Genomic DNA, 15,123 nt, shown 5'->3' with positions numbered 1-15,123 from the left:
TCTGACAAATTTTATTTCCGTTGATTTGACATTACATTGATTGAAGAATCTTAAAGTTGTACCAAGGATGTGGATTCCATTGTATTCTATTCGGTAGCAAAATACAAACTCTTTTATTTCTAAGGGTTGACTACCGTTATAAATGAGAGTTTGTATTTTTTGGGTCAACGTCATGCTTTCCCTTAGATTAATCTGAGTATTGCATATATATTTGCATAATCAGGGGCTTCAGCAATACAACCATCTTAACCACATAGCAAAGTAAAAACAGAATTAGGGAATATTCGCAGCTAAATAAAATATCTTAATTAATAACGTAATTATGCTCTTTTATTCACATAATGTTTATTTTAAAAATATAGATCATACATATTAAATTAACGTTGCAAAAATAAGCGTCGTGTTGATATGCTATGGTAAATGAGTTTGCGAGCGGTCCGAAGTACTCTCCGTAGAGTCTGCTGCGCCGTTTGGAACAGGCTCTGGAGTACCCGACGTTGCACTCGACGCGATCGCATTTTGACATTTGTTGCGTAACTCAAACACTTGAGTAATAGCATCACGGAAGCACAGAAAATTGTAATCTATCACACCTGAAAAAGATAAATAATGTTTATTAATGTTACTTTATGTAATTGCCTTGCTATGTAATAATAATAATGTACCATAACGTGCCAATATCAGTTACTTAGCAGAACAGTTGTTTTTAAGTTTTTGATCATTACCTTGTTTTTGGAAATTCTCTTCTCGTAAGATGCATACGAGCGCGAGGAATTTGTTAACCTCACGAAGATACAGCACAGTGCCATTATTCAACTTAATTAAACTCGAACTTTGGCTGTTGAATGTGTTCACTTCAGTTTCGTCCACCATACTGAAAAATAAATCATTTTGACTTTAAAATTATACTATCTACATAATTTTATATTCAGATTCAGATACCCAACGCGATTATAATCATAATTTCTACATTCCTTGTGTTAAGCATAGTATTAGTCAAAATATATATTATGTTTTCTGTTGTCAGCTAAAGCTTATGCAACAAAAATAAGCATTTTACAAAATGGGGTCTACAAGGAAAAATCCATCCATCATAAAGCATTACCTACACCATATTCCTTGCATTTGTCACAATGTTCTATGCCTCCTAGCCACCCATTAGGGAAAAACCTATTTATTTTATTATTACCTTTTAACTGTATTACTTACCCATATATACAAGAAATATCAATGACTACATCAATCATATCACAGCATAATTCGTAACTCTGCATGTCCACTGGAGAGCTGTCTGTTGCTATGTATATCTTGGAGACCACATCAAAGAGGAATGCCTTCTCTATGCCAGAATTCTATAAAAAAGTATGATCAAATTACATACACATAAAATTCTACCCCTAGAATTTTCAGTCCACTACACTGGCAACATAAGGGACCAGTTGTTTAAAAGCAGGTTTTTTAAACAACTGGTCCCTTATTAATCAATCAATGTCAATAATATTATTAAATAGTCATACTTACAGATATAAGAATGTTCAAAAGGTTTTCTAGTGTAGGTAATTGTGGAATCAACTTTTGAACAACTTTGCTGAATGCTTCAAATATAGAGTGATCATAGATGGAGGTGAGATGAAAAGAGAGGTGCACATGGTCCAGACCAGCTTCAGCAAGGTCCTCTGTTGCTCGGTGGTGAATGTCCCTTTGAGACTCCATCTTGTAATCATCATTCAGGCCATCAACCTTAAAATAATTTATAAGATATACTGCTGATCTCTGTTTGCGAAAGTATTGTTTGAACTGCTTATAAATAAATGGTGGGTTACCTCCTGTCCGAACCCCCTACCACTAGCGTGGGAAGTGCAACCACTACACAAAGCAGTGGTTTGATCACATGTTACATGATATATTTTACCACACACAAGTTTCTGTTATGACAGATTGTTTGTCCTAATTTTAATCAATACACAGATGTTTGTAACTAATGAGTCACATATTTATGTTCAATGATAAGTCATTGGTAAATACAGTATGTACTAAATACTAACATAATCAATACAATGTAACTCTATCTAGGTATTAATTACTATATTCATTGCAAAACAAGGCAATTTATACTCACTTTATGTATAAATACTTCAAATTTAATGTTACTATTTACTCTGTAAGCTTTAGTGACTGTAAGTTGCAATTTTTCCAAGGCATCTTGATAGTCATCCTGAAAGTCATAAAACAAAATCTCAGTTGGTTGTTTAATAGTTTCATTAATGTAATTGTTTGCTTTGAGTTTGTTATAATTACCTGAGCATCAATAACAAACACCAGTGCTCCACATCCACCGAATATTGTGTCAGAATCAAAAGTGGCATCAAAGAAATCTATTTGGCCTGGAAAGTCCCATATTTGAAACTGTACAAAACTGCTGTTGTTTATATCATCTTTAACAATTTTATTTGTCGACTCCAAAAATAAAGTTTCATTTGGCGACATTTTATGAAATACTACTTTTTGTATAGATGACTTTCCTGATCTGAAAAATGACAATTGTCACTGTGAAACATAACAATATTTATAACAATTCCTTTATTAGCACAAAAACCACTGTATTGTGCTAAAACCTTTGTGATACATTAATGTTTCTTATAAGAGTCTTATGAGTAATTAAAATGCTATGCATGGCATAGCTACCACTAAGTGACTTTCTCAATTAGAAGATTGGACATACATAACACAATTGGTGGTGATACACAAATTATTTATTCTTTGGGGCTTTTGAGGTTTATTACGCCTATGATGGCGTACTGATTACTAAATTATTTTTGGAATAATCTTAAAGGCGGACCTACCTTCGAAGTCCCATTAAAAGAATTCGAGGCTTGTGATCTTCCTGTAATGACGTATTGTCGCCTTCACCATTTTGTTCAAAAGGTCCGTAACTGAAGTCCTTGGGAAAGGATCCCACATAACAACTGGGATCGTCCTGATAACTCTGAATCATAAAGTTGATAAAGACTAATTTGTACCATTGCTACTCTTATGTACTCACATGTATAATACAAAGAGCCACTTACCATTTTCGTTTATATATTACGGGGCAATTATATACAAAACTAGTAATCAAACCAGTTACGCTTTTAACATTTTATTTGAAACACTGCGTATTTATTTAACAAAATAAACTACTGCTGAGTACACAGACTAGCTGACATTAATGACATGACGTCCATTTCAAATTAATCTGTCAATTTCTGTCAATGACTGTCATTATCTTGACAGAGTAATGGTGCGTTCAAAATTATTTTTTTTAATTATAACCAGACAAAACAAATTATACATGGGTAAGTTTTAATACTCTAAAGAAACAGGCAAAATAGCCGTATCGATAGGTATCTGACGGCATAGTATAATTTTATTGACAACCAGCCGCAGCATACACGACGTAGTATGCATGTCGCAGTTAAATGTGTTAATTTAGATCTCTGTAGGAAGTAAGGGTTAAGTACCTAAGTAGGTAACATGGAAAAATATAAGCTACCATACTTTATTTATGAAGGGATCCGCACAATGTTACACCAACTGAACGTCGGCTTTAACTCAACTCTGCACTCGTGCGTGCTTACAATGAGCTTTTGCCGAATAAGATCGTTGTTCACCCAATAAGTTAACAGACAGCTGCAGGGATAAGAAATAAAAAGAGATTTGTAGATAGGTACTCATAAATTTATTAATAATACTAATAAAAAATATACATTGAAGGTTTCCGCATGCTAAAGCTGGCTCCGGTCCACCGGATAGGTCATTATGGTACGCCTTCCCAAGTCGATCACATGTTCGCATGCTGCACAACAGTACGCTCATGTGTATTCCGATCACTTTAAAATTTATATGAATTTACCCACGATAGAACATCGGCACAGGAAGACCTCTCCGGCAAACCGATGCGAACTCTTGGCATTAAGGTCTGCAAAGAATGAATTGGTGGGTAAAAACAAGGTTTAGTTGGCGCCAAATAGCTGTGTCGCTTTCTGCTGCGATGAAATAAAAAATCAACAACTAGAGACTTAGGACTCTTAAATGTCTCTAAAGAGATCACGGAGACCAACTGTTTTGTCACCTGACCTCCCCTTCCAAATCTACTGTTTTTAACATATTACTTCCCCCGTGGGGAATCCCAACAGCGACTCGGGGCAATATTTAGACTCAAAGTTATTTGGCGCGAGCTATGAAGTGAAATTACAGCCCAGGCACAACTTGTGAGCACGATCTTTAAACCTACTGGTAAACAAAGATGCATATAATTAGTAACGAAAATCAGCTATAACGAGACTTTTTTTACAAATGCCTTGTACTTTTATAAAAGACTAGCATTGTAACATTGTAAGCTCTAGAAGAACTTTATAACAATATTCCTACGCAGACGCGCCGCAGCGTCCGTAGCTACAGGCATTCTGTAAAATGGTGTTCACACTCACGACATGTGCCAGGCCTACTCATACAAAAATATTTGCATACATCGTAACAATAGTTCAGCACAGTCAGGTAGGCGTTAGAATAAACGTGGTTGGAAATTTTACCTCTTCCGAAAAACATAACATTCTAAGTAGTAATATAGGTGAAGTTATAAAATAATTAATAATTACCTACATAGGCACTTAAAAAAGACAATTATGTTATATAAAATAAACAATTACAAATTAATCACAAACAAAATATGTACGAATTATTAAGTAATACAGTTAGGAAAAAATCAAGTCAGGCGAGTATTATAGTATACATTACTGGGGGGTTTTCTACTGCACCTACATATACCGGTGCCGGACGAAGATCTACTAGGCACGGTCCTTAACGGAGGGCGCAGGGGACGAGAAGCGGCCGCAACCAACAGATCAGCACTAGCACAAGGTGCTGATGGTCGCAACCTGCGATCGCGCTCTGTGCGCATTCGTTCAAAACGTTGAGCATACGCTACGCTACGCTGCAACCCTGCAAGGCTATCAGTGCGTGCTGGTAGACGTTCCAGATTGTTTGAAACCTCTCCTACTTCAGCAGTATCAGTATCTACAATTTCTTGGTGATCTAATACCATACCAATGTTAAGTTTTAAATTCGTTGATCCATCTCGATAAATCAAATATATCGTGGCTTGATCGAGAACTTTTAATGAAAAATGCTCATTGATCTTCAGAGCTTTCATTTTTATTTGGAATGGTTTAAACTTTTGAGATAACTTTTTACTCTTTTCCTTGATAAAATTATCAAATTCAATAGCCAGCATTTCCTCGTTATCTGGACGAGCTTTTTTGTCACCTGGCCCTCCAAGTTTGTATATGTCAGGATCTTTATGAGCCATCTGTGTGTCTATCATGACCTGTTGCAAAACGGGAGGGTCGTTCAAAGTGTGCCATTTCCAATGTGATACTGGACCAATACCGCGATCTAGCACAACACCTTCCGTCTGATTGTATTTGAGCCTGAATGCGAGACGTAATACATTGTTATTCAACGATTTAAGTTACAAATAATAATTTTATTGTCTGTTTTAGCGCATAAAGTACTTTGTATAAGAGTAAATCGATAATGTACTAACCTTATTTTACCAGCATGATCAAAAACTATGCCATTACCGAGATAATCAAATGTTGCAAGAATTGTTATTGGGTGTGATCGGCCACGCTCGTCAGGTTCTCCACTACTATACACCACAAACCGTTGCTGAGCGTTTGTTTCTACAAGAAAATACAGAATTAATATTATACTCCGAAAAAAGTTGGATATATTCGAAATAGTCTTCGTTCGCTGTATGAGTATTGCGTCGCAAGAGTCCGCAAGACATCTAACATAGCCAAGGAACCAGTGAAGAAAGTCCCTTATTTTTTGCTGCTAATAAAAGCGGGACCCTAGAGTTATAGCACGTAAGTACCTACGTAAAAACCATAACAATACGTCGATATGTAATAGTCAAATGCAACGAGATAATTGTAACCTTCTGCATCATAATAGTCAAGAGCGAGACGACCATTTCGGTAGTACCATCGACCGCGTCCACTTTCTTCAAATTCTGCTAATTTCTCACCGGTATCGTAGGTCATTAGGCGTTTATTTTTATTATGTTCAAACCAGTCAAACTCGGGATGAGCAGGTCGCATTCGATAAACATTCATCTGGTAATATAAAACCAACAAATTAGTTTAGCCTCCCTCATTAGGTGCTGGAGACTCTGGCCTTGCCCAGCAGTGGGGCATTAATGGGTTAATCTTTTCATTTGATGAGTTAGATGATCAAATACCTACTTACCTATTATTTCCAATAAGAATAAAAAAGACAGGAAGCCATTCCCTAATCACGCTAAAATATTGTAAAAGTAGGTACCAGTACCTACCCATAAAAATATACACGCTTATGATATGAGACCTCCTAATTTAATTCAATTCATCCATAATAAACATACCTTCCGCACCACTTTTTCAGTAGGCAGCATTGTCCAACCCTTTTCGATGAAAGTTCGATCGGACAAAGCGTACCGTATAATACCTTTAGTCAAATCTGGGTCAACCTGTAAATAAGTTTTCTTTTTATCTCTGTTTTCAGCGCTGGTAGCCAATCATCTTGAGGTATTTATTTTCGTCAGGAATGATAGATAAAGTTTATAATAATGTCCTGTACGATATCCGGCTACGGCGGCGGCGGTCAGTTTCATTGAAACTGGCCAGCGGTGCAGGACTTTGTTTATAGTGTCCAAGTGTGTGCACAATACACAGATACAGTCTATTCTTCAATTCTTATAGCCCGTGGCTGTCAGGCGCAGGACCGACGGCTTTACGTGTTATCCGAGGGTACGGAGTTCTATGACCTCAACTTCCTGACTCCGGGCAATCTCTGAGAAATTCTTAACAGAAAACAGAGAAGATGTTTTAGCCCGACACAGGATTCGAACCCGAGACCTCTTGCGCGGCAGTCGCATACAATACCGACCGCGTCACATATTTTACGCCCAGCGCCAGTTTATATTGCCAGAAGGAAGCTGTCGTTAAAATATTTGGTAAGTATGAGTCGCTAGCGATGTAAATCTTTACCTTCAATTAAGTATCCTCAGGATGTATTGGACCTCTTGGTCCTCCGTAAACTGTGTTTAAAATCGAATCCTACATAGGTCATGTTTTTAACAATGAACCAGTGAAATCATACTAGGACCGCGACCGGGATCAACACCGTAAATTCGTAGCGTGTTACCGTGTACTCTACTAAACGCTATCAGTTAACATGACCATAAAAAAGATTTTTTTTTGTTGGTTAAGGAACTATTACAATGAAAGTCTAAAGCAGAAGAAAACGCGTCTTTCTCTTAACGTGCCAGTGTGATCTACGCTTGAAAATGCCAGGTACGCAATGACGATGATGGTGATGATGACGATGATGATTATAATCAAATTCGATTAATTTCCTCGGCTTTATACGACTTTAAAAAAAAGAGGTTTTATGTCCACTTTATATTTTTATTTTTTTACGTACTTATTCACTGATTTCTCCACCGACTGTATACCGAACGTTTTTTATTTGACACTTATGTATCAAGCTAGTATATTTTTGTAAATACATTCTTAATTAATAATATGCTTATTAAACATCAGCGACGTAGTATTTTTTATTCCCCTTTATAAAACTTTTGTAGGTAAGGCAAAACATACCGTTTCCACCGCTGCTTTTTTCTTTGACATATCGGATGGAAAAATTATACTGTTGAATATAATTTGTTCGTAAATAAACGGGATATCAAAACCGTACTTGATAAAGTACTAAAAATAAAAACGTAAAACAAATTGAATATATCGCACTAAAACTTCATAAATATAATGTGACAATTGGTAGGTAAAATGTTCTTTTTTTATAATTTTAGAAAGTTTGTCAGCCAGTATTGATGTAGCTAGTCAAAAGAGGTGTGAACTTACGCTACAAAATAATTTGATTTCAGATACCTTACCAACACATATAACCCTTGTCCACAGCACTTTCTAAACTCTTACAATTACTTATACAGATACTTACTTATATAATAGTTAACAATATTAATATTAGTCAGTGAATAAGTTTTATTTTGTAGAACTGAACCCGACAAAGTTCCTTACAAAGTGCACGACATTGCAATTTAAAATAAGAACAACTTTACTATTTTAAAAAAATCGGTGCAATCTTTTCACCAGTTTCATTTCCACAGGAAACTTTTTGACGAATAATAACGCACATACCTAAGTGTATATATGTACCTACCTACTTGTAGGCATAGTCAGCTTCAAAAGTAGCTTAACATATTCCATCTTCCTATACTCCGAAGCATGCAGATTATTCTAACAACTTTGGCATTGATTAAAACGTTTTGTTCATTCTAATTTCACCTAATTTTGTTCAGGTATTTATTAACATTTTGCAATAAAATAAAGAGGTTTTGAATATATGAAGCCGTTACGCGACTTTTGGACTTTGGATTTGATTGTACCAACTACAGACGCTTGGCATCCGACCGAGGGCACCAAAAACTATCACTTTTAAAAGTGCTCACGAAGAGATGTAGTATTTACAGAGCGACCGAGTAGCATGGTTTTTGTGTAAAATTGCAATGTATTATGGCAATGTTTATAAAGCACGGTGGTTTGCTGAATAATATGGATCTTTCTGTGAGCGCTTCGCTTACCGGGATAGCCAGGTCATAACAAGAATGGCATGAGCAGGACAGCTAATAAGTAGTTATGGACAACACCAAAGTAATTCTAATTACTCGACATTCGTATTACTCACCTTGGTTTCAACTTTTTCTTCCTTAGGCGGAAGTACCACCAAAGGAGGATCTTCTAGGTTTTGGATGTGAAATACCATAGGAATTGCTTCCTGTGTCTCAGTTTCAGCAGGCGGGAACGGTAGTTTATATTTTGCAATTTTATCACCAATAATGATATCATTTAATTCATCAGCTTCTTTTTCAGCGATCATTGCACGCTCAAGTAATTCACGTGTCAATTGCATATCCGAATCTTTACTCATATGACGTAAGCTTTTAATTATTTTATCGCGCTCTTTGAGTAATGTTCGATGATCGACATCTGGACGTGTACGTAATTTATGAGGATCCATGGCTTGTTTTATTTTAATTAAACGTAACATTAAATCGTCCATACTAGGTTGACGCAGCTTTATTTGATTCATTGGAACTTCTATTTCTGGTTCTTCTTTTTTAATTGGTGCTGGTTTCTTATCTTTAGTTTCTATTCTTAATGGTTTACTTTCTAGAGGTTTAGTCGTGGTTAATTCTTTGCCATCTTGCGCTTTATTAGCAGCATCCCTTGCAAGCTTTTCTTGCCTTTCTAATTCTTTTCGATTTTTTAATTCTTCTTCCTTATTTTTTGCGTGGTCCAGTCGTAATTGTTTTAGTGCTTCCATATCGCCATTAGTTTGTGGTGCGTGTGAGCTTTCCTTTTTACCCACGGCGACTTTCGACGCTACTTTTGTTTTTTCTTCATCTAACGGTCTTTTTTTCTGTTCCTTTTCATCAAGTGATTGCCTTTTCTTTGGTTCTTTTTCTTCTGACGGTTGTAAGCTTTTCTGTGTTTTTTCTTCGAGCGGTTTAGTAGTTTCCTTGACAGGTTTTCGTTTTTCTTCAGTTGATTTAGTTTTACCATCTTTATCTTCATCAGTCTTCTTTCGTTTTTCATCTTTGTCGGCTTCGAGCTTTCTTCGTTTTTCTTCTTTTTCTTCTTCGAGCCGTCTACGTTTTTCTTCTTTTTCTTCCTCAAGCTTTCTTCGTTTCTCTTCTTTTTCTTCTTCGAGTTTTCTGCGCTTTTCTTCTTTTTCTTCTTCTAGCTTTCTTTGTTTTTCTTCTTTTTCTCTTTGTTCTTTTTCTAGTCGGTCTGCTTCTTTTTGCCTTTTCCTTTCTTCACGAGCAATCCTTTTTCTTTCCTCTTCCTCGAGTTGTTTTTTCCGCTCTAGTTCCAATTTCTTTTGTTCTTCCTCAGCTTTTAACCGAAGATTTTCACGTGTGTTTTCGATAAGTTCAGCTGAAGTAACTACGCGTCGTTTTGGTTTACGCACATCAGCTTGAGACATATTAGGGAAAAAGAAACTCAGGTCCTTCTGAAGGTTTTCCACACTTATTTCCTTTACTTTAGACTGTATTAAGTTTTTAAATTCGGCTTGTAAACTTTCTTTGGGTTTCTTTATTGACTTCTTCTCTTTCGTATACTTTATATAAACTGTACGTAAAGTTGCCTTTTCTACTTCAGTCAAAAAATCTTCTGCCTCAACTTCTGTCACCTTGCGTAGTAAAATTTCTTCTTCTGTAGTTATATCTGTTGGTACCTTTACATTGGTCACCCTACGCAAAGTCTTTTTTTCTTCATCTGTTAAAATATCATCCTTTGTTTGTTCTGTTAAATGTGAAAATGTTGTGACCTTACGTAGAATTTTTTTTTCTTCGTCAGTTAAATAACTATCTCCTTGTTGTTCCTTATATTTTGTGCCCTTAAGTGAAACATTTTTTTTCTCGTCCGTAGAAAGACTACTGAGTTTAATGTCGAGCGTATAGTTCGCTATTTTACGCACAGCCTTCCTTTCTTCTTCAGTTAAATGTCGATCCTCAGGCTTTCGCTTGTCTTGAGACTTTACCATTATGTTACGTAAAATAACTTTCTCATTTTCAGTTAAGTAGCTATCGCCTTGTTTTTCCATTCCAACTATATATTCTGTTCCTTTGTTTATAATGTCTGCTGTCTGTCCGGTTAAAAATCGTTCTCCTAGCTGATCTTCATCGTATGTAAATTTTGTAACTTTACGAAGTACCCTTTTCTCTTCTTCTGATAAATAAATGTCTTCTTGTTCTTTCTTTTTATCTTGGGATAAATTGGTTCCTTTGAGTAAAATATTTTTTTTATCTTCTGGTAAGTAACTTACTCCTGGTTGCTCGATGTCTTGCATATTTTTTGTAATTTTCTGGGGCATGTAGGACTTATCTTTTTCGGCATTGTAACGATCACCGGGTGGTTCTCTATCCAATGTATATTTTGTGATCTTGGGGACTGCGGGTTTAATTTTTTCAGTTAAATAACGTTCTTCTAGTTGTTCCTTAACATGCGTTGATTTTGTGATTTTCTGCAAAATGTTTTTTTCATCTTCAGTCAGTTGATGATCTTTCGGTTGCACTTTATCGTCCACTAATTTTGTTAACTCACGCTCAGCGATTTTTACTGGTTCAGTCATATAATGATCTCCTAATTGTTCCTTCCCGTGAGTCGATTTTTGAATTTTTTGTAAAATATTTCTTTCTTCTTCAGACAAATGACGGTCTGTCGGTTGTTTTTTATCTTGCGTTAATTTTGTTACCTCACGTGCAGCACCTTTTTCTTCTTCTGGTTTTAAACGATCTGTTAGTTTTTCCTTGCCATGTGTAGATTTTGCAAGTTTATCAGATAAAAATTTTTCCTTTTCATCCGATTCCTGGTCTTTCCGTTGTTTCTTATCATGCACAGATATTGTTTCCTCGCGTGCAACATCTTTATCTCTTTGAGTTAAATAACGATCACCCGATTGCTCTCGGCTTTCCACTTCCTTTGTCAAAGGTTGATCCTTTAACTGTTCTTTATCACGTGCGTATTTTGTAATTTCTCGAGTATCACGTTTTTCTTCTTTTGGCACAGGAATACTTCCTGGTGGTTCCTTATCAAGCCCTTGTTTTGTTACCTTGTGAAGATCTTTTTTCTCGTCCTCAATTAAATGACGATCTCTTTGTGGTTCTTGTTTTTCCTTATCCATTACAGGACGTCCTCCCGGTTCTATGTCCGACGTTTGTTTTGTCACTTTACGCATAATGTTTCCTTCGTCTTCAGTCAAATGGTGATCTTTTAGTTGTTCTTTATCGTGTTCATATTTTGCTTCTTCACGTACATGTTTTTCTTTTTCGGGCAGAGAACGATCTCCTAGTTGTTCCTTATCTAGCGTGGGTTTTGTTGCTTTAAGATGAATGTTTTTCTCCTCTTCAATCAGGCGACGATCTTCTGGTTGTTCTTTATCATGTCCATATTCCGCCATCTTGCGCAAAACATTTTTTTCTTCATCTGTTAAAAAACGATCTCCTGGTTGTTCCTTATCCTGTTTTTGTTTTGTCACTTTTTGCGATATGCTTTTCCCTTCAACCGAAAGTTTCGCCAGTTTGCGCCGAATAATGTTTTCCTCTTCGTTTAAATAACGATCTATATCTTCTTTACTTAAATGTTCCGGTTTTCTTCGCATGATATTAATTTCTTCGTCCATAAATCGATTTACTGATTTCTTACGATTATAGTCATCATCTAAATGGTCTTGGAATGAAAGCGACATACTATCAGATCTTGTCAAGGGAAATATGTCTGCAGGTTCAGTGTATTCTTTAAAATTTACAGGCTTTTTTAAAGGTCGATCTCTACCCTTTTGTTCTGTTACAAGAGAGTGCAATAATTTTGCCTCTGAGCGAAACATTTGTTCCGTTTTAATTTCGCGAAATGATCTGGACGATTGTATTTTTATTAGATCAAAGTCTATTTCGGAATATGAACGAAGTTTTGTTTTTGTTGGTGCCTCTTTAGAAATTACATTACTTAAAACGAGCCCGATTTTGTCTAACCACAATTTGATATTCCTTTTTGTATCGTCCTTTTGTACGCCTCGGCTTAGCAAGAATTTGTTCACAGTATCTTTGCATTTTATACAAGTTTCTTGTGCTCGTGTTTTTAACCGACAATGATCACATACGCCAACAATATCATTTTTATCAATGATAGGCACCTTAGCAAGTAACTTCTGAGCATGTTCAAGTATTTGTTTACAACGTGGACAGGGAATGGCATTTTTATCTGGAAACAGATTTCTTTATATTAGACCATGTGTTTTCGTAAAACTTGAAATTCAGAACGTGAATTTGCTAGAGACTTATTTTTCCGATGATAAGTAGGTACTAACGTGCTTCACGTAAAAAAAAATTTCTTACCTAATTGTAATATTAAATCCTCAGATGTGATATCAATGTCTTCCGTGTTATGTAAAATGAATGTACATTGCGATGTCGTTGCTGCAGTATTTCCAGCTCGACTACCCTAGTGATTGAATAGTTAAGTTGTTATTAATCAATTACTAAGTAGGTACCTACGTATAGCTCTTAGTAGATACTTACTTAGGTACGGACAGCAAGTGGAACCTCTAGGTTTTATTTATATACCATACCTACCTAACATAGTAGTCGGCACAAGGGAATATTGCGCACGTTCTTATTAGTAGAAGATGATGAGGGTGCCCGCAGCATGCGTACCTACTGTGTTTCTCAGTTGACAACTAGTATGTCTATGTATGTCAATCTGATAGCCGATATACAGCACTGCAGCTGCTGTGACATAATTCATCAATCACCATAGTTTGAAAAAAAAAGCATTGTAGGTGTGTTCCTACTGCGAAGTGGCTATCGATTATTTGTCAACTGAGTGAGATACACGATACATACCTACGTACAATAGTAGGCTATGATCAATCGTCATATTATGTTCGTACCAGTGAAATATAAAAACGAGCGATCAATCTGAGCGCGGCCCTAGAGATAAATAGGTGGGTATAGTCCTAAACTTTGACTTGTTTTCAGTTGTACTTATCGTTAAAGACAAAAGAAATTCCAATAAATAGGGGATTAGCTGATACGTCTATGCATTAAACTTAAAAGAAATTGCTTTGCTTTCGCTTACTTCTTCCGGGTGCGAAATATGGCAATATATGGTCAAACCAGGATCTTTCAGTTCAACGATTTTTTGGAAACTATCACAACTGTCTCGTTTAGAACAGCCAGGGCACTTGGAACCCTGTTCCCTGAAAATAACAAATTCTTCGATGTTTTAAAACTTGTTTACTTCACATAAGTAAGTAGGTATATTATGTTCACTACATAAATAAGCGCTTACACTCCTGTTACTCCCATTTAGTATAGTTTTTGAAGGTGTATTGTATTTTAAATAACCATATCTATAAAAATTAAATAATAACAGCAAAAACGGCATTAATTGTCAATTTGACAATGGGTAAAAAAATATTTTTGGTTGAAAAGCGTCGCAGTCAAAGATTTTGTAGATAGATAATTTCATAGATAATGGGACGACTATAAAACGGCTGATGCGTCCGCCAAACAACGGGCCATCATGCACCATGCTGGCCCACTTCCACGCCCACGGCCGTGCAACGTTTCAAGGGCAAAGTCTAGGGCAAGACAAATAGCCTATGGCGAGATACGATGGCAATAGATGTCTGCGATACCCATCTGTTTTTTGGTCGCACCTTGGTCAACGGTAGCGGCCTAGCGACGGCGGTATGCATCCTACGCCGTATGCCGCAGAAATCGCAGCACACCTAAACGTGGCCTATTCGACGTTTAATTAAAAAAATAAGCGTATACCTTCATTCATAATGGAACGTGTCCTGCACATCATGGCGTACACTACTTTATGTCATGTGTTCTTTGTGTATTCTCGCATCCTTGTCCAAGACTGAGTTTCTACTAAAGTCAGTTGCCGCCGCCACCGTAGCGACAGGACGCGAGACAGTATCATCAAAATAGGGACTGATGTGGCTAAAGCGCAGCTCCGAATAAGTCCACGGATATATGAATCAGTAACATGATATTCTTTCAATCCTGTGCAACCGCACAGGATTGAAAGAATATCATGTACAAGAAAGTTCCAATCATAGTCACGACAATTTGTGAGCCACCAGTGAGCGCAGTGATCAAAGGAGATCGGGGGTTCGATTCCTAAATGGGACAAGAACTTAACTACATCTATCTAACTACCTAGTCCACAAATAATACGGATACATGTTTTACTTTGCTAGTCGTTTTTTAAGTTTAAGTAATCCCCGAGAAGGTATACGACTGAAGATAAAGATGAATGAAATGGGTACGTCCATGTTTCGCCATTAAAGCATAACGACGTCAGCTAAGTAATAAGGGGAAGCCCATGACGACATTATATCTCACAAAAAAACAATTGTTCCAACAATAAACCTGGGGGCAGTGGTGGCTCAGCTGGTCTATATTATTAATGATTTTGATGACAAAAATTAAATAATACAAGAAAG

At 36.4% G+C, this 15,123-nt stretch overlaps 2 protein-coding genes across 2 annotated transcripts; both read right to left on the bottom strand.

Annotated features, from left to right (window-relative positions):
* Nucleotides 1-308: 308 nt before the first annotated feature.
* RagC-D (Ras-related GTP binding C/D) lies at nt 309-3,216 on the bottom strand. Its single transcript, XM_076114915.1, has 8 exons — nt 3,069-3,216; nt 2,844-2,986; nt 2,299-2,527; nt 2,120-2,215; nt 1,522-1,740; nt 1,210-1,352; nt 726-874; nt 309-593 (listed from the first exon to the last, which is right to left on the bottom strand). Exons 1-8 carry the CDS (start codon nt 3,069-3,071, stop codon nt 412-414), a joined length of 1,164 nt encoding a protein of 387 aa, XP_075971030.1. The 5' UTR covers nt 3,072-3,216; the 3' UTR covers nt 309-411.
* A 485-nt stretch (nt 3,217-3,701) lies between these two features.
* LOC142979117 (uncharacterized) lies at nt 3,702-12,066 on the bottom strand. Its single transcript, XM_076123912.1, has 6 exons — nt 8,768-12,066; nt 7,683-7,731; nt 6,446-6,550; nt 5,981-6,158; nt 5,585-5,723; nt 3,702-5,468 (listed from the first exon to the last, which is right to left on the bottom strand). The coding sequence occupies exons 1-6, from the start codon at nt 12,064-12,066 to the stop codon at nt 4,745-4,747; spliced, it is 4,494 nt and encodes a 1,497-aa protein (XP_075980027.1). The 3' UTR covers nt 3,702-4,744.
* Between the last annotated feature and the right edge of the window lie 3,057 nt (nt 12,067-15,123).

This window comes from Anticarsia gemmatalis, chromosome 1 (genome assembly GCF_050436995.1).
Source record: "Anticarsia gemmatalis isolate Benzon Research Colony breed Stoneville strain chromosome 1, ilAntGemm2 primary, whole genome shotgun sequence".
Lineage (NCBI taxonomy): Eukaryota > Metazoa > Arthropoda > Insecta > Lepidoptera > Erebidae > Anticarsia > Anticarsia gemmatalis.
The sequence above is the reverse complement of the archived record's forward strand: the minus strand, read 5'-3'. Positions and strand labels throughout refer to the sequence as shown.